General features: G+C 33.3%; 3 protein-coding genes and 1 long non-coding RNA gene across 6 annotated transcripts; 1 reads left to right on the top strand and 3 right to left on the bottom strand.

The window, feature by feature from the left end:
* Positions 1-6,391, bottom strand: LOC114182982 (mucin-6-like). 3 transcript variants are annotated; one of them, XM_028069803.1, is made up of 3 exons: positions 4,328-6,391; positions 3,758-3,802; positions 1-319 (listed from the first exon to the last, which is right to left on the bottom strand). In XM_028069803.1, exons 1-2 carry the CDS (start codon positions 5,748-5,750, stop codon positions 3,780-3,782), a joined length of 1,446 nt encoding a protein of 481 aa, XP_027925604.1. In that variant the 5' UTR covers positions 5,751-6,391; the 3' UTR covers positions 1-319; positions 3,758-3,779. The 3 variants fall into 3 exon arrangements, with proteins under 3 accessions (XP_027925604.1, XP_027925611.1, XP_027925596.1); XM_028069810.1 differs by lacking the exon at positions 1-319 and adding an exon at positions 335-841; XM_028069795.1 differs by lacking the exon at positions 1-319 and having other exon boundaries at positions 2,636-3,802; positions 4,328-6,390.
* Positions 6,392-11,637: 5,246 nt separating this feature from the next.
* On the bottom strand, positions 11,638-12,629 carry LOC114174187 (PLAT domain-containing protein 3-like). Its single transcript, XM_028058979.1, has 2 exons — positions 12,460-12,629; positions 11,638-12,357 (listed from the first exon to the last, which is right to left on the bottom strand). Exons 1-2 carry the CDS (start codon positions 12,532-12,534, stop codon positions 11,824-11,826), a joined length of 609 nt encoding a protein of 202 aa, XP_027914780.1. The 5' UTR covers positions 12,535-12,629; the 3' UTR covers positions 11,638-11,823.
* Positions 12,630-23,003: 10,374 nt separating this feature from the next.
* On the top strand, positions 23,004-24,691 carry LOC114175855. Its single transcript, XR_003602932.1, has 3 exons — positions 23,004-23,760; positions 23,956-24,093; positions 24,588-24,691. It is a non-coding gene; the product is annotated as an uncharacterized LOC114175855 (long non-coding RNA).
* Positions 24,345-27,285, bottom strand: LOC114175849 (probable trehalose-phosphate phosphatase J). Its single transcript, XM_028060683.1, has 11 exons — positions 26,796-27,285; positions 26,543-26,683; positions 26,366-26,437; positions 26,145-26,237; positions 25,955-26,017; positions 25,765-25,866; positions 25,540-25,617; positions 25,384-25,453; positions 25,012-25,082; positions 24,766-24,858; positions 24,345-24,689 (listed from the first exon to the last, which is right to left on the bottom strand). Exons 1-11 carry the CDS (start codon positions 27,045-27,047, stop codon positions 24,621-24,623), a joined length of 1,104 nt encoding a protein of 367 aa, XP_027916484.1. The 5' UTR covers positions 27,048-27,285; the 3' UTR covers positions 24,345-24,620.
* Positions 27,286-27,630: the final 345 nt, after the last annotated feature.

Genomic DNA, 27,630 nt, shown 5'->3' with positions numbered 1-27,630 from the left:
TAAGAAGGAACAACAGTAACACAGGGAAGTTTAATTTAGTTTGAAACTTAAGGAGAGGGATGAACAATGGGACAAAATACAAGCATACACACGCACACAAAACGAAGCAATTTAGGTGACAAAAATAATTCTACTGTAAAAGTTGATGAGAAGTATTTCGATGGTTGTGTTGTGTAAGTGCGAAAAGCAAATATATTTAAACGTTGACTATTGAGTAAAAGTGTGGAATTTGAGGAGTGAAAACCCGCGGCTACAGCTGGTTCTGGGGCCATCTTTCTTTAACTTGCATCCATGAACAGGGCACTCGTCAAGGAATGTTCTAAAAATGAAAATCCACGAAGCATCAATTCGATCCACCAAATAAAACTTTAGAGGCTGGATTGGACATATGCTGAAAGGAAGATAAATACTAAAGCAGCACAAAATAATGTGTTTATTTATACATGCATTATGAAGAAAAAGAAAATATTATGATCATTATAAATAGAGGAATGGCATAGGTGTGTGTATATATATTATATAGTGCATAACAGCACGATTGATTTCGCGCATATTCCATAATCGTAGGGGGTGGAAAAGGGTTGATTAATTAATTCTAGTTTAATGTTTGGAATCACGAGTGAGGAAATCTAAAACCTAGATTTGTGGGACAAGACATTATGTTTAATGTAATTTAAAGGATACGGTGTGGTTTGTCTTTTTCCGGCATAAGGTACTTGAATCGATGCTTTTCCCTGTGAAGGAATGGTTTCGAGCAAAGAGGGGGAAACAGTGCAGCCTTATTCGCGACGATGCTTAAAGCTGTTCATCTTTTTGAGCTTAGGCTCAAAATTGTAGGACACTGCATGTTTTCCGATAACTACTGTTACTATCATTCATGTAAAAACTTTGTTAATAAGTGTTATATGTTTTGAAATGTTTGAGACACGGTGCAATTTTTGAATTTGATTGGTATAAATTTATAGAGGGAAAAAGAAAAAGAAAAGAGAGAACTTTTTGCAGCTTGGGTGTGTGTGTATGAGCCTTAGAAAATGATGAAAAAAAAGCATGATTGCTAAAGAGGAAGTGAAAGGTTTGTTCATTGGCATGGGCCCTAAGATGAAAAAATGTCAAAGGTCACTTGGCATCAAATCTAACACAAGGCCTGCCCCTAACAAATCTCTCAAAATCCGATGCCTAATCATTTGAGTTTTATTTAAATTTTTCATAAAGTCTTCCAAGTTTATTAGTGTAAAAAAGTGCACCCTTTTCTTTTCTCAAAGGTTTTTCATGATTCATGTGCCTCACTTTACAACAAGGGATTCAAATTTGTTTTTTGAATGTCATCCATGTTCACATATATCTATGTATCTCCCTCTCATGTCTCATCATTCAATTTTTAAACCCAAAGCTGAAATGAAAAAAGATCATGATATATCAATCAAAGAAATAAAAAAGATTACAAACTTTTCATGCAAAGGCACAACACAAATCACTTTAACTTCAAAGATTACAAGGGAGTCTCAAGCACAAGACTTTCTCATAATTTTTTCTTCAGAAATCTTCATAATTGAACATTAATATGAGTGGCTATATTTTGCTTCTTTTGTCACAATGATGTCAGACATAAAGATGAAATTTTCTCAGATATTGCTTATCACCTCTCTTTCAAACCTAACTCGTTTTATCGATTTAAATGCACTGTCAAGAGAGTGGGGTAGACCATCGCATAATATACTTAGTTCGGAGAAGATTACTTTAAAGCTTATCTTTAAAGTGTGTATTTAAATGAACTCATAAAATTTTGACATGTCAATATCAAAATGTGCTTTGGATTAAATTAAAGATACATATATTTATACCTGTTCGCTTGTATTTTATTCTCTGTTGGTTGGTTGTTCGCAGATATTTTTTTTTATATATAAATTTAACAAAATTATAAGCATACCATAAAAGTTTTAACAAAAATATTTATTCAAATCAACCCAAAGTCGTGTATTAGGTAAAATTAAGTGAGATTTAAGCCCTTCTAGCACATAGAATGGACGTACCTGCATCAATGTTAATTACTGCCACCAAGCTTTTTCCTTTACGTGTGAATGAACATAATGAATTATTTCTAAATACAGAAGTGAATCATTTCCATGTTTGATATATAATTTGAAACTTCACATGTTTTCTGTCTTGGCTAGGCGATATGGACCATATGATTGTTGTTGTTGTGAAGAAGAAGAAAAAAAAAAGTTGATTTTTCCACGGACTGAATAAGGAAATTTGCATTAAAAAAATAGATGATGGTGATTTTTTGGAGGTCAATTATTTGAAGTAAAGAGATTAATTAAGGTGATACTTAAGAAGTCCAACCAACTAATAATAAACCATGGCATGAAAGTCTGATTCCATTGAGTGGTTTCTTACTTTCTTTCTTTCTACCTACAACAAGTACTTTTAAATTTATAGAGGTTCCTTGCAGATCCCACATGCATTAAATCCATCGAGATAAAAAGTCTTATTCATGAGTGTAATAGAACATGCACGCGTACCACTTTTTTCCTTTCTCTTTCCTTCTTCACACTAATAAGCGTATGGTGCGAAATCGAAAACAGACAAAAAGTGATGGAGAGCTAAATCAATGCTCGCTTTTTTCGTAATATCATTTTTCTTTCACCCAATAACCTTTTTTTTAAATTTATTTTAATATATTCATAATTTGTTCACCTGCCCACATCTTTCGCACATCATGCCTACATATTCTATACCTAGTATAACTAATTATACGCATAAAATATTCCTCAAATTCAATCAACATTATATTAAACTCATCATTCAAATAAACTTTCTTCTTCCGTGAATCCACACCGTCATTTTTCTAAATTCAGATCAAGGAATAAAACATTTTATTTAAAATCATGTTTTTTTTAGTTTTAAGTAACAGTTTTTGAAGTCACCCACTGATACTTGCCAAATTTAGGCCACTCCACTGTTCGCGTTACCATCAACGCAATAGTTTAAGAATCAAGAAATATTAAATATTTATTAAAAATGACAGATGATAGTGATAACATAAATGTTCTGATAAGGAAGATCATTTTTTTTTTACTTAGCCATCGTCCTAATCCAAATATAAATTACTTCCTTCAGTAATAATCACATGGCAGGTTTTTTATAATTTGTTTTCACCCTTTGATGTTATACTTTTAATAGAAAAAAAACAAAAGCCTGTGATTAATTATCAAACAGATTCTTTATCATGTGTTGAGAATTGAATGCAAAAAATTATTAATTGTAGCATTTAAAAATTAACATATGAACAGGGAATGATTTAAATTTTGTTTTGAAAAATAAAATATTAGTGAAGGTGTGAATGCATGGAGCTATAGCTGGAAACTGTGGAACACATTACATTTGATAATACATACACCTGTATGCCGGTTTAGTTTAGTTTATTTTGAAAGTTAATTTTGAACTTGTACTTTTTTGTTTTGATAAGGTGCTGAGAGAATGAGAAACTATTTTTTTATGTAAATGTCTAAAAAACACATGAACATGTCTTTGATTTTGATAAAACGAGATTGCGGCAACTTAGAATCCCCAAATCTTGCCACAAATTACTCCTAGAATCTAATGACCGTCAAATTAAAAAATTGGAAAAGAGAAAAAAAAAAAGTGTAGAAGAACAGAAGAAGTGTGCAAGGAAGCAGACAAAATGGCAAACAAACATTAGAGGTAAAATCAGAATAGAAGGTGCGACAAAAACAGGGAAAGAGAGGATACATACAGTTTTGTCTGTGTAGTTCAATCTATGCTGCACATTGTACATTCTCTGAACGATAATTTCACACAAGTCAAAACCAAAATCCATATACAGTGACATGAACACAAACTGATACTGCAGTTTCTAGTTCACCAAATAGAGACACAAATTATGGAACAAACGTCCAAACGATCGAAACCTCTCCAGGATTCTTTCGTGTGTGTGTGTGTATATATATATATATATATATATATATGGCTGTGTATATATGTAAATCAAAACCAGAATTGAGATTTTTTTTAGGATAACAAACAAAAAGAAAAAGTAGAGAAAGACAAGGTAGAACTACTTATTTACGCATAATTCTTCTAATGGAGCCAAAAATAGTGTTTAATTAATTTGATGGTCATGGTTAAGCTGAGGATACCAATTACCAATATTCTGTCTCTCATCACTCATGAATTAAAGCGTATGAAATTATATTTATGAATCTATCTCATGCCTTTTTTACTTTGTTCATATTCTTTTCCCATTTGATCGTTGGTTGGTTCCTGCTCTAATCAGAAGAACAATTAATCCACGATTCAACCATACCTTCGCTTCTTGCAGCCACAGCACATTCCGGTGCTCCCTTCTCTCCATGAAAATCCGAAACACTGCTTCTGTAGTTTAAGGTGGCAGTAGCAGTGCCAGTGCCTCCACTCAGAGACCTCAAAACCCCTCCATCATTGCTGCCGCCAATTCTTTGGGCCTGGGCCCAGTCTGCCGAAGAAGGACCACGCATGTTGTTGTTTATGCTTATGTTGTTGTTGACCCTCGACAATGCTCCATCTGATGAAGAAGTAACCAAGTTCATGTTTTGATGATGATGATGGTGATGATGATCACCAACGTGCGCATGGCTCAATCCCAGTTCTTCCAAGCCACCCATCTTGAGGTGCGAGTCCACGGCACCGGGCGTGATTTCCAAGGAGGGTTGTTGTCGTTGCTGCTGTTGTTGTGTTTTGGAACCAAGAAGAACAGAAGAGTCGTTGTTCCCGAGAATGGATTGGAGGCTGAGAATTGGGTTGTGCATGTTTAGGGAGTGGTGCTGGTAGTGAATGGGGGTTGAAGTGGAAGCGGAATTGTTGTTGGAAGGCAAGGTGTTCAACATGGGAGAAAAAGCGTTGTTGTGTGGGATAGAAGAGGGTTGAGCTTGGACTTTGTGTGCAAAGGGGCGGAGAAGATAAGACGGTGTTTGTGTTTGCGTTTGTGAAGGAGGTTGTTGTTGTTCTAAATGAGAGGAAGCGGATCTTAATAACGCGGAGGAAGATGCATTAGAAGAAGCAAAGAGATCCAACCTGGTTCTCGGGAAGTGCGAGGAAGTGAAAGGAGGGGCTGGGATGCCAGTAAATTCCTGAACCATGGCTCGGAAATTTGTGGTGTCCGTAGTGAGCACAGTAGTTGGTGCACGCCTAGAAGCTCTCGACCTCTTCTTCGGGTTTCGAACCACGTTGGTGTTGCTGTTGTTGGTACTGTTTTGTTCAAATCCTCCTCGTGGAGAAGCACTTTCCGGAGCGAGAGTGGTGGGAAAAGCAGAAACAGCAACGTTAACACCACCACCTCCTCCTCCTCCGCGTGGTTGACTTTGACCTGCTCCCAGTTGAGTTAACAGAAAGCCTTGGCTGCTGCTGTTGTTGTGCGTGGAGGGTGAAGAAGAGGTAGGCATCAAGCCAGCGAGATCGGGTTCGGATCTGGCAACCGTGTTCCACATCATGTCGAGGTTAAGGATTTGGCTGGCGTTGGGGTGTGACTGCGATCTTTGTGTTGGATCCAAGTAATTGGATAACGGGTCGAAGACGTGGGTTTGGAAGGGAGGAACATGGGTGGTTAACGTTGTTGGTTGCGGCGGAGGAACCGGGTTGTTGTTGAGGAAGGCAGAGATGGAGGATGATGAGGAAGGGTCGGCGCGTGAGTCGTAGTCTTCATCACCGGCGGTGCTGGAGGATTGCATACTGCCACTGTTGGGCGAATCCATGAGAGCCGAAAATGGAAATACGTAAGAGAGAGGCAGAGATATTTGTTGATCGGTTATTGGTTATTACTGGGTGTGTGGGAGAATGAGGTAGGGGTATGGGAGAGGATAGAATTAGCAACAGAGAGAAGGTGTTTGTGGTTATGTGGAAGGAAAAGATATATAGAGAGAGTGTACCAACAACACCCACGTCTTTGAGGCTCTGATCTGCAAAACCCGTACAAAGTTTGTGGGTGTGCTCTCTTCTTCTTCCCTTGCTTTTACTTAATTTGTCTTTCGGTGAAATGGAGGATACACGTAAACAAGGGTGTATTTAATAATAGTTGCAGTTTGCAGAGAGAGAGAGAGAGAGTTCTGAGTTTGGATAGCTTGAGAGTGAGAAAGAGAGAGAAAAAGAGAGAGAAGGAGAAGGAACTATCTTAGGGTTTCACAAGTGAAACAGAAAAGAGTGAGTGTTTTTGTGTGAAAAAGAGGGGCCGGGGGGAAGAAGAAAAGGATGGTTCTCTAGCCTTTTCTTTCTCTTAAAAAAACACCCTGCTTTGGCTTCTGCTTTCATCTGGAAAAAAAATATCAGAGTGGGGTAGACATGGTAGCTATCTAGGGTGATGCCACCCTCCAATGGTCAAAGTATGTGAGAGTTGTAGTTCTGATTTCCTACTCCCAAATCAAGAAAAAAAAAAAAAACAGATATATATGGAGTTCAGGGAGAGAAGATGTTATTAGTAGCTTAATTATATTACGGTACATTAAAATAACAATTCAGAAAATTTGTTTTTTACTTTAGACGTAAAAAAGTGAGGAAAATAAATAAAAATTAAGAAAAGTGAATCGGCATGTTTAGGTTTCCAATACGCATGTGTACATAATATCTTGATTTATGCACATGATTGTTTTGATACACTACTACTTCATATCCCTGGACTCATATTCATGGCAAAAAAAAAATGAATCAATTTACTTACTACACTAAATTATTTATATTATATATAATACAATATAGCAGCAAAAATAAAATATGCATAATAAAAAGAAAAAAAAAAGGTGAAGGAATCTTTCACAGTCTTGCTCTGCTAAAAGATGCAGAAGGAAAATCATGATATTTATCATGTAAGCCTATATATTCTGCTTTCAGATGATTGCTTTTCTGTAACATCTTTCTTGTGTTTGTCATTCTCCTGTGTGGTTGAATAGCTGAATCAGTTCAACAACATCCAAATTCGCTCCAACGATCCAAACTAAATAGCAACCGAGGTGTTGCCTTTTATCATTATTATAATTATTATTTGCAACTCCCACCCTCACCATTCAATAATAAATTTAATTTAATAATTTTCTAAATAATCAACTTGGTTTGAAGAATATGTAGCGGTCGTTGTCACTTGTACGTGTAATATTTATATGCCTTCTCCTTTTTGATACACCTATGGTCTGTATTTGCCCCCTAGCTATATATAAAAAAAATAAAAATAAATAATCATATATATAATATAATGAAATTCATACCAAACCAAACCATGTACACCCTTTCTCCCACGTCTTCTAGGTCTACACGTAATAGATGTACGCAAGATATATATAATTCACTGACCACAATTTTTTTAACCACTTTTGGCGCTAATGACTCATTTTCAAGTAGGGTTGGAACTTGGAACTTGGAACTTGGAAATTTGAAATGGAAACTCATTTTAGCTTTGGTATGTATTAATGGTATATGTAGTTGTTCTGATGGAAATTTTTTGCAAATTACAAAAGTTTGGAGTTGGAGAGAGAGTGAGAGAGAGGGTGTTGTGATTTCCCAACACATGTTACACCAATCCTTAAAAGTATAGGCTTTTACTATACTTTTAATTAAAAATGAAGTATTTTTTGGTCTTACAGGGACAAGCTTTTCAGAAGTCCTTTAACGTGAAGAAGATGGGCCCTCACGATATCGTTTTCTGAATTCAAAATTTTGTTTTTGATTAAAGATTTATTGTGGTTACATTTATTTGAAGTTCTTCTCTATTGAATGCCACAAACACGCATTTAAAGTAAATGAATATAGAAGATACTCTCACTGCGATTAGTGAAAGCGTGGTCAAAAATGAAGGAGGACCGAGACTGCACCCAGAGAAACAACGTGCTCACACTCCGCCACTGTTCTATTTATTTCTCTCATTTTTTATACATTTTTATTTTTATATCACTTTTTGTATGATAAATATTTTTCCTTGGTGCAAGATACACATTATTTGAAAGGGTTAACCGTAACGATTTAATAATTTTTGTTTTCATAATTTTTAATTTCATATGTAGAATACAAAATTAGGGATGACAATATGGGTCTGGTATGTCAAACAGACATGCAGGCCCGCGAAAAAAACGCAAGATGGACCAGGGTAGTGAATATGCAGGCACGTAGTAGTCCGGCTCATATAAGTCCATGACCCGCATAAAAAAAATCTTGCACTTGTGTATATTAGCTATTTTGCATTAACGTTTCAAATTTTTATATAATTGAAAAAAGTTAAGTATTATGTATTTTTTAATGTGCTCAAATTTAAAAAATACATTGTGTATGTCATAGTATGAATATAAATATGATGAAAATGTTGAATTATCAATTTATCATCTAACTTCCAAAAGTCTTTATTTAATTTTGTAAACTTCTTAAAGTTTCTCAATTTTTAAACATCGAAAGTTTTATCATATGAACTCAAAAATAAATTAAAAAAAAAACAAATCAGCCCACGTACCAAGTAATATGTCTGATGGACCAATGATTACAGCTCACATAAATTATGTGGGACAAGATGGGTCAAACCTAAACGGAACAAGTCACACCTAAACGGGTCGGGCTGGCTCGCATTGTCATTCCTATAAAAAAATAAATAAAATCTGAGTTTGATTTTGATTAATTTAAGATATAGATATTTCTTTCTAATGTTTGACTTAGTTTGTATGAAAATTTTATCCATTTGAAAAATTACTTAAAAAAATATAATATATGGTTAGGATTCAGATTTATAACAACTTTACCTCTTCCTTTTATTCTAATATATATGATTATACTTACATACATACCTATATATATATATATATATATATAACACGTAAAAATATAATTATATAATGTATAAAAATAGGTCAATTTATCACGTGAAAAGTTTTTATTACATTTAAAGTATGTTGATTTTATTTAAATATGTTTTTGATTAAGTTTAGTTTTTTAATAAATAAGTTAGGCAAAAATGAAGCCTGCCTAGCCGCCTTTGACCTATTTCCTGGTGGAAGTTGTACAATTTTAGTTTTTCTGGTGCATAAATAACGCCCAAGTTCTAATTACTACTCATCACATTAATTAAATAATTAATAACAGAACTTTTATCAGAGAAAGAACGAATGGAAAAATTCCGCAAGTTATTATGCACCATCTTCATCAGAACCCTAATTAAATATCCAAAGTAACTTTTTTCTATTAAATATATTATTAATGTATATCGATATAATTTCTAATACAATTTTAATTTCTGATAAACAAAATTCCTATCATAGTTCCACGGCTAGCATCTCTAAGATTTTTTGTAGTAGAATATTGTGATTTTTGTATTTTTAAGCAATTAAAATACCAACGGTTGCACCGTATATATATACTGTATTTGGCGACTCCTTGAAATGTAGAAATACATAGGCACACGTGGCCGTGCATTAATCTGACCAAAACTGTTGAACTAATTATGTATGTAGTATTGTTTAAGTTACTTGAAGATGTAAAACTGCTTTAATTTGTATTATTATTATTAATTAATTAATTAACTGGATGTGGTCACGTCTCCTCCACCTACAAAGATAAGTGGTAAATCAAATAAAGATTGGGAAATGATGATGGGACCTCTAACCTCTAATCTAATGTCCATTATTCCAAAATCCATGCTTCAAATCTTCCACACACTCATCATCTTCACCGTTTGATTTTTCTTCATCAATGTATCATAATAATGCTCATTTTTGTTGATTATCTTCTCATGACAAAACACAATAAATTGAAGTTATAATTATTATCTGGTTTTGGATTGGGGGGCCTCATGCTCCTTCTGACACAAAACATACACCAAAATGCTTTTTCTTTCTCGTAGAATGCCCTTTCAGCATATGCACCAGCCAATGAAACAAAAGGATCGAATATTTTTTGTTTCTATAATGTATTTTAATGCTGTAATTATATTTAAAGATAAGTGAATAAATATTATGGGGACGAAATGTGAATATACTCTTGTGATGTAATGGAAAATAGTTTATGTGGGGAAAATAGACTTTATAATGTATTATGATATAGTATTATTTTAGTTAAGCCTATTTTTTCTCAAATAACCAAAAATTAACAATTTATATTATAAGTAAGCAGTTCCTTTATTTAATTTTTGATGGTTATAACACATTCCGTTGTTCTGGTAGAGCGAGAAAAGTGTGAAATTCAATTGTCTTTTTATTTCCTTTTGTGTCGTAATTTTCTAAATATAAAGTATGTGATTTTCAAAATTTCAAGGTACCAAAGTTTAAGGAGTCTTGCATTGCCTATGATAAAGGCCTTGAGCATGATCCATATAACTCTTTTCCAGCGTTTACTTCCTGCACCCCACAATTTCTTCGCTCACGTCCCACACTGTGTAAAAGTGAAACATGAAAACCTACCTAAAGTATCTCTTCCAAAGTTTCTTTATTCTAGTGGGACAAATTCTACTACACTTAATTGAAGAATTTTGAACGGACACTAGAAATTTCTCTATGATTTTGCCATAACACGAAGTTTAATAAGGAGAAATTTCTCTTCAGCCCATAAAGTAATAGTAGTGAAACAAATTTTAATTATTTGAACAAAAATATTTATAGTGGAAGATAAAAGATAAATATGGGACACAGTAAACAAAAGATGTAGCGTGTTGTGATGTTGATTGTATTGTTTATAAGTATGTCAATTTCTATTGCATCAATTCATTTTGAGAATACAAAACAACTTTGCTTTATTTGTACATATGAACATTCATATATTAAAAAAAAAACTTTATACAACGTTGAATTCTCTATCTCTTTTCAAAAATATTTTTGTTCTGAACATTTTAACCGGCCATACTCGCACCCTTAACTCCATCTGTTGGGTTGTTTCTTCCTGCACCTCTTTCAATTTCTAGTTGTACCTTTGTACAAAATTTCATTTTTATGTAATTCATAGGTTAAAAATGATTTATAGGTTGCCTAATTTTTTTTTTCAAAATATATAATCTGAAAGCCAATTTTAAATCTGAAAACTAATTAAAAAAAGAAAAACAAATTTGAATTATATAATTTGAAAATATAAAATGACTATATAATTATACAATTCAAATATTAAAGGAAGTTAAGAGAAAATTAAAATTTTAAATTATAATTAAAAATTTATTTACTTATAAAAATAAAAGTTTATTTATATAGAAGTGCAGAGAGAAATTTACGATGACGCAAGAAAGACCGCCACTTGTGAAAATAGAGAGGAAGTTTTAGCTCCGAGGCTAGGTGTTTGGGCCCACCTCTAGTATCTTCTTAGACCCCAAATTCTCATTTAATAATTTCTTTAATTATTGTTATTTCTATTTTAAAAAAAATCAACTAATCAAATTAAATATTTCATTATTCAAAGTCATATTTTTTCAAAATAATTAGGTGTATATACTTTATAATTTTTAAACAAAACATAATAAAAAAATTGAAAAAGTGTAAAAGATTAAACGCGAGTAATTCAATTTACGAAAAAAAAAACTAATGTTACAGTTAAGCCAAAAATGTATACTAAAAATATAATTAATAATGTGTTTCCCTCTTTTAGAGTTTTTTTAACACACGCAATGCAGTAGTCATTTTTCGAACATAACCCCAGTACATAAAAGTCCTGACGAATCTTATTCAATACTAATAAACAATCTATAAATACAAAGGGGTAGTTCTCAGTAATGCCAGAACAACCTTAAGGAGAAAGCATAAACAAACCGAAACAAAAGCATCCCCGAAAAAACACATGTTTCGCAACACAACTACCGCACAACAGAACCACAACCATCCACAACTACCACTTCATAAATAACATCCCTGCCCGCGAACGTTTCAGGGCCGAAACAGAGAAACCGGACCCAGGCCCATTTCGAGAGCCGACGACATCGGTGAAATGGGCTTTAGAACGGGCCAGACCCAAGACGTTTGGGCAGTTGTTCCTTACAGTCCAGAGCTGATAAGGCGACCTGTCGGTTGCGATCCACTGCTCCACCGTGAACAACGACTGAGAGCAGTTCGCGTGGACCCCGGTGGAAGTGACCTCGACGTAGTTTACGTACCAGCCGTGATGGGGCCCCGACCCGTCCGAAGTTATATTGATGGCGCAAACGGGCTCATCCAAGCATGGACCTCTACCGCTGAAAATGTCGAGATTGCCCCGTTCGAAGTAGTTGTGACCCGGCTCCATTAACCCGCCCCAGGTTTCGAGGTTGGTGATGTATATACCGTTGCCGAGCGCGTCGTAGAGCTTGAGCCCAATTATTGAATCGGTTCCTCCATTGAAGATGGAGCCCGTCCGAATATAAACCGAGTAGACACAATCATCATCCTGCATCAAATTAACATAAATATTTCTTTTATTAATTATTGACAAAATTAAGATAAAAAATAAAAAGGAAAAGAAGAAGAGTAACGTTACAATAAGGCTTACCGATCTAACGGTTGAGACGAAGCATAGCGAGAGTAGATAAAGGAGGAGAGGGAGGAGGCGCGTTGGGGTTGCCATGCGAGTGAGATGAAGATGGAGAAGGAGAAGGAGTGGGGTGGGTTAAGTTTGATGACTAATGAGCAGAGAGTGTAATAATATAGCTCATAGATGGCACGTTATAAATACTTTCTTTCCCAATTTTTTTCTTTTTATTGATTTTTTTTTAATTTATTATAATTCACGATCTTTTGAGTTTGGTATTTGATTTTTTTTTCTTTTAAGATAATTATAGTTTTAGGTTTTCTTTAAATCAGCTTGATTGATGCTTCGAAAGTGAAATATAAATGATTTCGTCTTCAATTTGTCTGTGGTGAATTAGATTAAAGTTTGTATTTGCAGTGGATTTTTCATAGTACGTGGTTAATTGACTTTGATACATGAGCTAAAGTACGCATTAATTTTTGTTTTAATGGTTTTATTTTTTTACTTAACTGGGAATGGGGATAGTTTTAACTTAATTATTTTGTGATTATGAAATAATGGTATGATTATGAAAATTGTCTAAATCAGAAATTTTCATAATAGGAATAATACTGGATAAATAGTTATAATTTTAAAAACGAATGGTGTAGTTCCACCCTTGGTTGAGAATTCCGTCATCCATATGTTATCATAATAATAATATGTCGCTGTCTTGATTTAATGTCATCAAATAAGGGTAGAATATGCTGGTCATCGCCATAAGGTTCCATTTTACATATAAAAATGAATTTTTAAAAAATACCAGATTCATTATTTCTGGTTTAAATATATTTTTGTATAAAGAAATGTACGTTGATTTTGGTCTTAGTATATCTTTCTGCTTTTTCATCTTCCAAAAGTAAAGCTATTATTTTGTATCTGTCTAAAATATATGAATTTTGATATTTATTTCTTCAATGATGACTCGATTTTTTATTAATCATATTAAATATTAAGATGTATTATATAATAATATGAACTACAAATAAAACTTTAACCCTTAAGTGATGAAAAATGAAAAAAAGAATTACAATAACTAAAATAATTTTTTTGATAATTTTGGATTAAAGATATATTTCATAATTTATGTTTTATTATATTATATATGAAATAAAATGAAAAAGAGGGAGTTCATTGTTGCCGACGTGATGGGACCCAGAAATGGTAGCTGACAATAATTAATCCCCAGTCATTCCAAATTTCAGAATTCATTTCCGTAATAAAGACTAAATTAATTGGAAATTGTAGTACGAATGTGTTTGGTTTTAATAAAATGTAAGCAATTTAAAATTCAGAGAGCAGGAAATAAAAACCTAAACTCACAATACTAATATTTTAAATTAAACTAGCTTTTCAATACGAGTTGAGATTTAAAAATTTCAAATCATGTAAACTAAATTTTACTATTAGAAATATGCAACTTACAAAAATAGTAACACAAAAATATTAACAAATTCTTCATTAAAAGTTAGGTATTAAATAAGGAGGCAATTATATATTAATAAAATAAAAGAAACTCAAATATTTAAGATGCACTATTTTGGCATATACATACAAGGTAAGTTTTTTTTTTTATGTAATTATAATATATAGAAATAAAACTTTGTAATATAATAAATTATTATTTTAAATTGTAAAAACTATATTGAAATTGAGATTTTTTTTAATTAAAGTAAATAAGTAATAAATGTATTTAAACAGATGACATGAAAAAAAAATGAATTAATTCTAAACAATCATGAGAGATATGTCAATGATTGAAATAACTACATAGGAAAGATACCTCACGCATGAAAAAGAAGAGAGTACGTTAATAATGTCTAATTAGAGGATTAATAACTTTATTCTCCAAGTTAGAGAATATAATTTACAGGGAGTGTATATTATTAAAAAAGTATAATGTACATGTGTGTGGGTATTGTAAATTTTAAACGTAAACTACGAACGTATATATACATAAAAAAAAGAAGAAGAAGAAGATAAGAATACTTTGGAATTTTGTAATAAATAACAAATTTAAATTAATTTTTAAGCTCTTTATCTAAAAAACGCGTATAAAAAAAGTAAGATTAGACAAGTAAATTACAAGTTTGATTATATTTGTTTTTGTTTTAAAATTAAATTTTTATATTTATTTTTATTTTTATTTTTATCCTTATCCTTATTAGTTTGAGATTCATGTGTTGTCATCATTTTCTTTGAATAGCAGGTATATATCATTCTCATGATCTTCTTTAAATTTTAATTAATTTTCTAAAAAAAAATCACACTAAACAAATATGTGATTTAAATAATCACTAACACACACACATATATATATATATATATATATATATATATATATATATATATATATATATATATATATATATATATATATATATATATATATATATATATATATAAAACTAAAAATATGTTAATATGTCATAGGTAATATTCAATCATACAATTAATTCTTTAAGAATATAGTATATAATATATGTTTAGAAGTTTTTACAAGGAAAAATAATTAAATACTTTCGTGTGTGTGTATATATATATATATATATATATATATATATATATATAATATATATATATATATATATATATATATATATATATATTATATATATATATATATTATATATATATATATATATATATATATTATATATATATATATATATATATATATATATATAATATATATATATATATATATATATATATATGTATCCATAAACGAGTAAGATTTTTGTAATAGCTACATCATTCGTCTTTGTTGAGAGCTCTTTGATCACACTTTAAGAGGTCTTTGATCTCAGTTGAGAGGTCCATGATAGGTCTCTCGTCTCTACTGATAGGTCCTTGGCCATTTATTGAGAGGTTATGTCTTTGTTGAGAGGTCTCTAGTCATTTACTGAGAGGTCCCTAGTAACTTGCAGAGAGGTCCATGGTCACTTGCTGAGAGGTCTCTAGTCATTTGCTGAGAGGTCCATAGTCACTTGTTGAGAGGTCCTTGACCACTTACTGAAAGGTTCCTGATCACTTGCTAAGAGGTCCCTGATCACTTTCTGAGAGGTCCTTGGTCACTTGCTGAGAGGTCCCTAATCTTTGTTGAGAGGTTCCTAATCACTTGCTGAGAGGTCATTAGTAACTTTTTGAGAGGTTACTAGTCACTTGTTTAGAGGTTCGTGGTTACTTGCAAAGAGGTCCTTGGTCTCTGCTGAGAGGTCTCAGATGACTTGTTGAGAGGTCATTAGTAACTTTTTGAGAGGTTACTAGTCACTTGTTTAGAGGTTCGTGGTTACTTGCAGAGAGGTCCTTGGTCTCTGCTGAGAGGTCTCAGATGACTTGCTGAGAGGTCTGTGACTTATTGAGAAATTCCTGGTCTTTGCTGATAGGTCTATGGTCTCTACTGAGATGTCTTTGGTTGAGAAGTTCTTGGTCACTTGCCGAGGGTCCCTGAACATTTGCTAAGGGTCCCTGATCACTTGCTGAGAAGTCCCTAATTTGATCACTTGCTGGGAGGTTTCTAGTATTTGTGAGAGGTTTCTAGTGTTTGCTGAGAAGTTCTTGGTCACTTGTTCCATTGATGTTTTATATCGTTTTTTGTGATCTCAATGGAATCATGGTCTCATTTTTTTTCATTTTTGTTGTATAGAATATGTGAGAGAAAAGCGGCTACAACGAGAGAAAGACAGCTACAATCATGCTTGGTTTTGCATTGCGAAAGGTAGCAAGGGTTTGGGTGCAGAAAGAAGGGTTTTTAGGTGAAGAAGATAAAAACATATGTTGAATTCTTTAATATATAATTATGTGGAGCAAAGCAATGATAAATTTGGGGGTGCAGGTGCAGGAAGAAACCCAAAAAACAATAATCGTATGTTATCAATCTGGTCCGAGAAGCCGTAATGAAACTCCGATTTGGGCCTTGGTTATTTGAAACTGGGCCTAGCTCGTTGATGCACTAGGTATTGACGAGGTACTTGTTCTTTGTTTACTTTTTCTGCGACACATTGAGGACAAAAAAGGTTAAATTATTTTTTTCCAAAACAAAAATATCATCAACTAACTACACCATTGGATGGTTGATGTACCGGGGCAATACATTAGTATCTGCTTAAAAGAGATTGTGTTTAAATACTTTGTTTTTTTTTTTACAATTGAAAGCATGTTTTGAAATCATTAATTGGTACTTATATAATAACTGTTTATATTTGTTTACGTATGTTATTGTACACAATTTCCGATGGGTTTACCTATGACAGAATAATTATTTAGCAAATGGGGTGGGTGCTTGACGCCACGCATATGCTCTGTCTGAGAATGATTTTGGGTGCTGTTAAAAAATATTAGCATCAATATTTTAACTTTTTATGATAAATAAAACAATTACTTTCTATTTTTTTCGTCGTCTCAAAAAAGTAAAATACATACAAGTTAATATTTTAATTTGAAATAAAAATATAAAGATGTGAGATCCATCGTGGGATCTATTAAAAATAAGATAAAAATCAAAGTTATTTACAACTAAAGTGGAAAGTGGTAGGTATTCTTAAACATGTGGTATCAAGAGACCTTCAAAAAAATATGAATCCCAGTTGAATTATTGCAAAGGGGTGTTTTAAATAATTCAGCTCCGCAGTAAAATGGTGTATTTTTATTTGAACACGAAAACTTAACATAATATATGTAAATCAATTAATTTTTTGTACTAAACTATTTAGCTCAAGCTTAAATCTTAAATATATATATAGTTAAAATGATTATTTCAAAAGATTTTTTTTTTCAGTGATTATTAAAAATTAGACTTTAAAGTTAAGTCAATCAAGATGCCACTTCTATATCATAAATTGCTCTTATCATTAATTTATGCAAGACTTACAACACTAATAGTGGAACAAAATTAATAATAACAATAAACTTAATCGTCTCTATTATTTGTTGTTGAATCACAGAAATAAAGTTGTGTTTGTTGTTGATACCGCATGAAGAATGAGTTGAAGGCGTGGTGAAGTAAAGAATCCTAAACGAGTTAATTGTTTTGTAACCATTACTGTTGTGGTAAAATGCGTGCTAATGAACAGTGAGAAACAGTAGCAGTATCAGAGAACCCAGCCCAAATACCGTTCCAGAATATGAGATATTAAATACAATAGTGATATCATGACACGACATCTACGTTAAATAATTCATGAAGACATAACGTGCCATGCAATAGTTCCCTATCGTATCCTAATTTGTAAAATTTGAGGAATGGGCATAAGCTCTTAGCATATTCTTCGTTGATCGTTACCCCATTGGAAACGTTATAGCACCTAACAGTAAACTTTTCCACAAATTTCCTCAACCAGGACTTATTCCATTCAAACAAATTACAACGATTCTCTAAACATATATTTCTATTGTTTCCGAGATATGGTCACTGTTTCTTCGACTTTGTTAACGATTAATTAAAGGCGATTAATTAAAGGTCCATTTGTTGGATTATTTAGCAGCCATTTTGGAAATGTTTCATTACACCACTGTTCCAATTTAAACTAATGTTCAGCATAGGTTCATACTGTTAGGATCAAAAGCTTACAACTAGGCCAAAAACTATAGTCATTGGTCAGGGCACAACTCTTTTTACTTAAGAGTGTAATATAAACTAAAGCGCTCGATTTATTCGATTGTAACCCGGTTCACTTGACTTCTGTCACGGAATAATTGATGCCACTTACAACAATTTCTTCCAAAACAATTGTTCTACTAAGAATCTCACTCTTGGATTGTGACTTGGTCTTCCTAACTTCTTCTACAGGACAATTGTACAACCCGCAACACATAACAACAATCTATTTTAATATTTTCAAACCGGAAAGCCCCAGAATTGGTTTATATAAGTATTAAAAACTAGTGTTATGTTACGATAAAAAAGAGTGTCTTGTTTGACGAACATTCTATAAACTTGGATAACGTAATTGACCTACTGTTCAAATTGACCGTGTTTGTTAATGAGCCATTTGGAGAAATTAACATAAACGCGAATGTCGAAAACTGTTTTGGTTTGTCGAAATGAAACTGATGATGCCAAAGTTAACATAAATTAATGTTTTGTGGTAATTTGGCAATAGAATATCGAGTCACTGACTACCAGGACCATGGCATTGGGAACCCTCTGACCTGGCAAATTTTGGAAGTATCTGAGACGAGTAATCCAAATCTATAATTATAACCATAAAAGGTTATATCTACTTTCTTAAATTTAGACTTTTGTGAGTTCGCTTTCCACAAATCGCTGGCTCATGTTTTGTTTTCTTTATTGCATTCTGTATATATTGTGAGAAATACTTTACACTCGACAGATATTGAACATTTCAGATGCTTTCACACTGTTCCTTCTAAATAAAAATGCACTTGTCAAACAGGACAATTTTAATGTAACTGGAATTGTTCATGGAACTTGGTCCCATAACAGTCAAGAGGACCCCATCTCCTCTTTATTTACTTGAAAAATCTTCATCATACTAAATTCAAAATCAACAGTACTTGTTTTATTTTTCTGCCTTCACATGAGTATATTCTTTTTAAGGTAGTATTTTTCGAAACACGATTGGATGTTATAATATAATCGTATTTTTAATTACAAGAACTTTATTTTTATCCCTTCTCATCATAGTTCACCTTAATTGGTTGTAAGCCATCGCATTATTTTTAATATCATGATAAAATATATTAGAAGATTACTTAAGACACGTTTTAGATGGTAATGGAGTGGTTTTGTATAAATCATCATATGAACAATAATGATTTGATATTAAATTATGCTTCTATTTTGAAAATGTCTAAGAAAATTTAGGTAATATAGAGCAATGTTTCTTGATTTAAGAAGAAGAAAGAAAAGATAAACACTACACGTGAGGTATGGAGCAAGTAGATAATATAGTGAGGTGATATGTGGAAGATAACACCTTGTTGAAATAGCAATTATAGTGCAGTTTTTGGGAGTGGTGAGTGAGATTTGGTTTTCTTTATTCCAGTTAAAAGGCAAGTGGGTGTTTATATCCAAAAAAAGAAAGTGGGAAATAATGTTCTTAGTTCAGTCGTCTTAAAATATATCTTATGTGCATGTTGGCAGCAAAAGAAAAAAAAAAACCCAGAAAGATTAGCGAATGGGTAAATGCCAGATAGTTATATTTATCAAAATTGATTGGAATACTTAAAGCAGTTGATGAGATTCTCATGCTCATAGTTAAATAGTGAAATAGAAGGAAGTTCATAATCAAAAGCTCGAATTCAAAGCCAAGATCCAAATCTCTTTGGCAAGGTCATATCTTGACAAATTCCTGGATAAGGACCAATCTTAATTGGCATTTCAATTGTTGTTCACTATTTGAAACCCGTTTTGCTTAATTTGGTGCATCTATTTAGTCAAGATAAAAAGAAGGAGGTAGAAGAATCAATGTGAAAATGTGGGAAAGTTAAATGAGCGTTTTGAAAAGTTGACAAGTGGGTTTTAAAGAACTGATGCGAAGATTTATTAAAACAAAAAAAAAAGGTATAAAAAGAAAGAAAAATAGCTTTCCAGAAGGCAATAAACCGAAAAGAAGTGTTGGATTAAAGGAGTAACATCTTTAAATCAGTTCTTCATTATTAAGAAAGTTGAGGTATTGAAGTTTAAAATAAGCGTGCTTTGTTGTGATGAAAGGGGCCTTCCACCTTTTCCTGACTGTGCTAGAGCATGAACAATACAAAGGCACATGCTTACTTGCAAAACCTTTTTCTTTTTCTCTTAAATGCTTAGTGGAAGCAGTCATTGTAGCAGGAAAATATGTTTTATTCTTTTTCTCTCTGATTCTCTTTTTGGGTTCATTCGTTGTTGGAAATAACATTTGTGTGTTTTGTTCCAATATTATTTATCGTAATTAATTAAAAAAGATTCGGCTTTTAGCCAAATTCCCTCTCAGTTTTATCAATCACATACAGACACAACACAAGTCACATTTGATGCTTTATTTGTTCTTCATTTCACTCACTTATTACATTGTAACTGGTTCCTTCCGAATGTGGTGGTGTTCCCCGTACAAGTTGCATTCAACAATATACTTGCCGCTCGCATCGTCATGCATGCATAGTGTTTGTATAAATGCCTTTTCATTTGTATATTTTCCATATTTAATTGTACGTGTTTACCCCTCCCACAGTAGCTTTTGTGTGTTATTCATTCCCGTTACCATCACCCAGTGGTGTGTGAACACGTATGGTGAATAGCCAGAGTGGGAAAATAATTGTTTAATTGCACGTGATACTGTGCAATGGAACATCACCCATCATCAGCCAGAGACATTGAAACAGTGCTCGTGTAGTTGCAGTCCATGTATAACAAGGAGCTTTCAGGTTGGTATAATTAAAACCTGTTATAATAATAATATTAACATAAGTGATTACAAGAAACTAGGTAGTAGTAGCAGCATTGTTGTGTTCCCCATTTTAAGGGATCACATGGAGGTCCATGTGGGCGAGGAATTTAGACTTTAGCAAAACACAACCAGTGAAAACTCAACTAAGACGATACTTTATTAATTTATAGCTTAACTAAGAGCATATCGTTGATTATTGAGATGATTTGAAAAAGAAATAATAAGTTATGTGGGGAGAAGTGACAAAAACGATGGTATTCGCAGTCATTTGTGGGCTCGACCCTCAAAGCGGGGACCGATTCCCCAAAGCAACGAACACAGAGAGGTGATACTCAGCATTTTGGTTTTGCAGCAGTGAGAACCAAACACGTGTAATCAAGGACCATTGCTAACCAGCTAAGCTTCTGACACCCTCAATGTCAATGCCACTCTTCCTGCACAAACCAAGCTAAGCTTCCCAATACTCTATCTAACTTTTATTCTATACTCAATAATACTACTTTTCTATTACTCTTAATCACTACTGCTATAACTTCTGCCTATAGCACTTGTGTTCACAGCTGATATGATTAGTGATAATTATGTATTCTTATGACTCAAGGTTTTATTTAAGACCTAGAGTCTTATTTTGTGTGACATGTCAAAATATTGCAGTATGAAGATCTTATAACTCATGTCTTAATATATGATCTGTGCAATGATGGAGATTTTAAGGTGTCATGATATAAATTCTTAATTTACTTTTGAGAGACATACTATACCATATCTTTTAAAACCTCATTTAGTTATGTCTAATTTACACTTTAACCTACAAAACATTTATTATTATAGAATATTTATCTCAAACAAAAACTACTTTTAATAAAAAAGAAGTAAACATTTATTCCTATAGTTTAAAATCTTATTTAATATCCAAAGTCTTTACATTTATTTAGTGTGGTGTCAGTATGTTTCAACACAGAGGTATTAAGTTCTAAAGGAGTAATTAATGGTTATTCTATAACTTCTGTTCTATATTAAGTAAGTGTCACCAGCTCTGATACTAAAGGTCTTTAAAAAAATAGTATTTTGAAAAGCTTAAGTTCATAAAAATAGTTTATGTTATCACCGTCATTTCTCGTTTATAGAATGCACGAGGAAATGTAAATATTGTATTGTAGCTCAACTTGCAAAACTAAACTGTCATTTACATAAATTTTATATCTGAATTTTGTGGAGAGAGTTTCAGTAAAAAATTGGTGTAGTTATCATTGTAAGTAAATATGCATTGACTTGAAAACGAAACAATTTTCTTAAAAGTAAAAACTTATGATTTTAAAGTAGAGTAACATTTCTGTGAGTGACATGACTACAGAGGAGGAGTTCACAAAATAACAAACAATATTAACTAGACTTAAATTCATAGGAAGGAGATGACATTATTTTTAATTTAAAATCTTAAAATAATAAATTTATGAATCTTGTTCTTATATGATATTGTGATACTGAACGTTTTTATTTTTACAAGATATAGGATTTTGGACTTGTATTTGAATTTCTAGCGTCGATAGAAGAAAAGTAAAGAGAAGGGGAGGTGGAGAAAGGTATATGTTCCACTTTTCCTACTGACCAATAATTGAAAGTTACAAAAAACATAGTTTAATTGAGGCAAGGCATCAATGATAGAGAGAAATCTAGTGGAGTTCCTCTTTCCACGTCTGACACAAGGTGAGGCTTGTCAATAGATGGAGCAAGCGTCTCTTCTTCAAATATCTATCTTAATCTTATTCTTCCCATCAAACATCTACTTTTTAGTGGATTCCAACTCTTCTTTCAACCACCTCATATGGATTCCCTAACCCAGCATTAAACTTTAACTATCACTAACCTAACCAAATCATTAACCTTCCTCCTTCACAATAAATTATTACAATCTTCTTTTTTTCTCTCTGCATAACGCACAGAATCTAAGCTATAATCTCAGGCTCATTTTCTTCTTTAATACTGCCACAGCTTTTCTGCATGTGTATAATATGTGTGGTCAATTCACATGGCCTTGGCCTGTGATTAGTTGAACTGAACCCTTTATAATAGTCACAACAAGCTATATATTATAATATATGATGCCAACTCACATTTCTACTTAAACAAACCCCACATTTGGTTCTTAAGAATGGAATTATACCAAAACAAACCTTTCTCGTTTCTCACCTTTCCTTCATCAAACACTCAGCATCGGTATCCGTTACCAATATGTAAAATCGAAGCACCTTTTTCATACATGGGACACCAAGTTTTGTTTCCCAAGTTAACGCCATGTGATTTAAAAACTTAATTATCCACCCAACTTGCTCACAGTATCGAAAAATTGCTGAATTAGAATCGAACCAAGACTTAATTTATTGGTGTAACTACCAAATCCATTCATCCAAACTTTCTAAACCACCATTTATATATTCTCTCCCTTGCTTTACAAAATGTTTATCTAACTAGCCAGAATCAAACAGCTCACACATTCCACAGTAACTCTTACATCTGGGAATTCAACTTTCTGACACCATAAGGGTGAGTATTAGTGTTACTCCCTTTTCTGTTGCTTCTCTCTGTCTTTCTTTGGTTGGTCTACTGCAGTACATGAATCCATGATGCTACCGCTAGAAGAACTAAAAGGAGCATTTACAAATGTCAGTACTGCATCACAGAATGAAAGACATGAGATTTTTAATCTCTGTACGGACAAAGACACACTCATTCAAACCTTCACTAATGGCCTAACCCACAACTGCAACTTTTGAGTCAGCTTCAGAAATCTTGTGACAAGGTAGTTGATAAGGGCCCATCTTCATGCTTCAGTAGTCTCCAAGTATTCAATTCATAATTATTAATGGCGATGGAGCTTATCTCAAACTCAAGGGTATCTTCTTGATCAAGGAAATCTGGTTATTCTACTATTATATTGCATGTTAGTTCTCGTTAATTATGCGCAACATTACATATTACTTGAATTAACTTTTCATATTAGTGACTCAACTTGCTTTTACCGAAGAACAATGTCCATTGTTAATTACTACTGATCTAAGTCTAACGAAGACAAAAAATATCCTTGCAGAGAAGGAAAGCAATAATTGAGAATGATCGAGCATCAATTCAGCCATGCGACCACTTTCTCTTATGTTTTTTGTTTTATTAAAGCAACAGATATGATTGATGTGAAACGACATCACTCCTTTCACTTCTTGTTCCAATGGTGAACACAGACTATCTCTTCATAAGTTTATTCAAGGTGTCATAATCTAATAGCTTGTCACACTCCTTTTCCATGTACTGTTTCTTAGAGGAGGGGAGAAGACATACAAATAAGTTTTTCCAAGTTTCCGAACAAACAAACAAACAAACGTTGTCAACCTTGGTATGCTCGTTTGTCACTCATTATTTTTCGCAAACAGAAGTTGTAACATGGTAATTAAGAAGAGTAAGACAAAGAACTGAAACCACGAGTGAGAAAACATACTTGATCGTACTTTGGTAGATGTAACAAGGAAGAGAAAATTTAATCCATTCAGACTTGCATCTGAAGGCTACACTACTACTACTACTTAGCTAGCTAATTACGTGAATGTAGACATCCTTGAAACTAAGAACAACACTTTTGTCTTTCCTTTTCCATACATTTTTGTTCTGACCTGAACAAGAAATACAAAACATCCATTCTAACCAAGTTGAACTTCCTTTTTATGGCAGGATAGGGATGTACATGTCATTTCACATTCTCATTTACACCCGGGAACGTGCTCGTTGGGACATATGTTTCCACTCCACCAAGCGTTGAAGAAAGTTCATCACCTGCATGAAAGTTATATTAGAAAAGGCATTGGAGAAAATTGAGTAAGAAAATATGAAGTCAGAAAATTCTGCTTGCCTCGTTTGGTTCTTGTAAAGAGTAAGATGCACTCGTGTCTTTTGGAAATTTGGAGACAAGAATGCCAAAACCTTGTCCTCTTTCTCTCAATTTCTGCTCATCAGAAAAATGGGAAACATTTAGTTTTTCAAGCTGTAACTATTCCAAATAAGATAATTATTACTACACAAACTACCAAGTAAAAAGAGCTGTTTTTCGTAGGAAAATTTCTACTAAGAAAAAATAATAATTGAGATCTTTGGATACCTTGAAAGCATCTTCATCGGATCGATCATCGCCGATATAAACAGGAAAGACATCACTGCAATTGGCCAAACCTGTGGAAAATTATTTGGGATTGAGATGATGGTGGACAATTTAAAATAAATTTCAATATAAATTAAGATTCTCACGTGTCAAAACAATGTTTAACGGGTAAACTAATCACGTAGGGTATGGGAGTTTTCCTTTATTATTTGTAGCAGTCAAAAAAATTCTGAAGAGTTATCCAACAACAACTGAAGAGTACAAACTTGTACGTAACTTTGAGCCATCTCAGTAATACGTGTTTTATAAAATATGTCTACCACATGTTCAATTTTGAAACTAAAACGTAGAGTGTGTTAAACAAAAACTCACCAAGGGACTCTAATAAAAATTCCAGGGCCTTCCCTTTGTCCCATTTAATAGTGGGACGAATCTCTAGCACCTGTGTAAAATAAATGACTATCTCTGAGTAATTAACATGGCAAGAAAATAGATCAAAAAAAAAAAAAAAACAGAAACATGGCCCACCTTTCTTCCTTGGGTAAGTCGGAGCTTCGGGTAGTCCTTTAAAACTGATTTCACTTGGCGTGCCAGGTCACTCCATTTCTATGTATAGTGCATTTGGTTTAGACTTTTTCGTGAACAGAGAAATACTCCACACAATATATATATACATAAAAAAAAAAGAAACTCGACCAGGAACCAAAACACTGCAAATAGTTATAGCGAATGTTCATAGCTTATAGTTTGTACCTTTTCATCAACACAACGAAAATGAACAGAGAGGCAGAACTTGTTGTTCTCAACCATGGCTCCAGGAGTTGATTTGGTCTTCTCAACCAATTGCTGGTACACCTGAAATTTTGCACACCCAAAGAAATTAAAAAAAAAAAAGTGATCTTTAGCATTGTGGAAACAAAACCATTTGGCTCTCGAGACGAACCTCATCAATCATGGGAAGAAAATCGCTGGCAGGTTGAAAAAGAATTGCCTCAGCTTTGCTATCCTACGGACCACAACAATAAATGCAAAAGTATGAAATTTCATAAAAGTTGAAAATGTTAGGTGTTAAGAATGTTTGCACTGTAATAAATAAGGTATAAGGTATACGTACGCCACAGCTAACTACTCACTTTGTTGTATTTGGAGCTTCTTGTTGGCCCTTTAATATCCATGCCATGGCTTCCTGCATAATATAGCTCTGCCAACTGAACAAAATTGTATACCTGTTGTTTCCAAAGTTACCCAATATTAGTTCAAAACATTAAAGGAAAAGGAAAGGGGAGAAGAGGAAGTACATAATAAGAGCACGAAAATTTACTCTAACCAACTAACTTCTCGAATAACATTGTACCTTGTCTTTGCATCTTCCGGTCACTATGGCAGTAGGAAAACACCTAGCAAGTTTCCTCACTGTTTTTCTCATCTGATACACACACACAGAGACGCACAAGAAACGGTTTTATAGATTTAGCAGACAGCATGTAGAATAAGTCCAAGGTTGGAAAACATGATAAAGAATGAAACTAACCGAATGAGACATGAAAGCACGGTCAGGATCTTCAACAATTGGGGAAAGTGTGCCATCGTAGTCCAGGAACATGACAATTTGTTTTCCCTTTGACGCATCAATAATTTGGTCAAACATGTCTAATGCCGACGGGTGGTGAAGCTGTTTGGTAATAATCATAAAAAACATATGTTACTATTAGCAAAGTCAGATCCAGTGTTGGAATCCGAACTTGGTAAATTAAAAAGTGTGTTGATTTTAGAGTGGTTCTCACAATCCAAGAGTTTTGCTCCTGAGAGAAAGAAGGTGTGGATTTAAGATGGGTGGGAGAGGAGGCTCTCATGGACTCAACCCATGCATTGATTCTTTGGTCTCCATTGATTTCAAGGTTCTTCAAAACCCTCCTCCTTGAAATAGAAATGTACCCTCCTGGTGCTGCTGGTGGCTTTTTTTGTGCAGGTGTTGGAAAAACTGTTAGGGAAACTCCAGATTTGGTGTCAGACACTACCACATTCTGCTGCGTCATTTTGACACAATAATCTCTCCAAAAAAAACCAAACGCTTATGTTTTGAAAGGGTGTATCTGGTTTTGGCAATTGGTTAAGTATTAAAACCAAGTTTGAGAGACAGTAGCTTACGTTTGAGAGGTGGTAACTAACTAACTAACCAACTAACTTCAAGTGTGGTTGTGGTTTAATTATTGCGAGAAAGAAGAAAGAGTGAATGAAGAGAAAAAAGAGTGAGAAAAGGAGAGTGCATATGAGTGAGGTGAGGGAGGAGGCAGAGTCCCCTGCATTGAATTTATAGTTAAGAAAACAGAACATCCAAAACACTTTGGTGGGACCCACTTAGCGTTCCATAGGAACTGGGGCCCACAATTTTGCCAACCCGATATCCCTGTGGTCCCCACCCTACTCCAAACACCTCACCGTCTTTCCTCTTTACTACGTGTGTGTGTTTGACTATGGACAAATGGTTATTTATGTCAAGAAAAAAAAAAATTTATATATATTTAACTTATTGCAAGAACAATAATACATACTTGTGTTGTGTGCATATATACATACGTATATATACGTGTGATGCGATGTGATGTTTGAATGAACGCA

Source organism: Vigna unguiculata, chromosome 1, assembly GCF_004118075.2.
Source record: "Vigna unguiculata cultivar IT97K-499-35 chromosome 1, ASM411807v1, whole genome shotgun sequence".
NCBI classification, from domain to species: Eukaryota; Viridiplantae; Streptophyta; class Magnoliopsida; order Fabales; family Fabaceae; genus Vigna; species Vigna unguiculata.
This window is presented reverse-complemented; position numbering and strand designations above follow the sequence as displayed.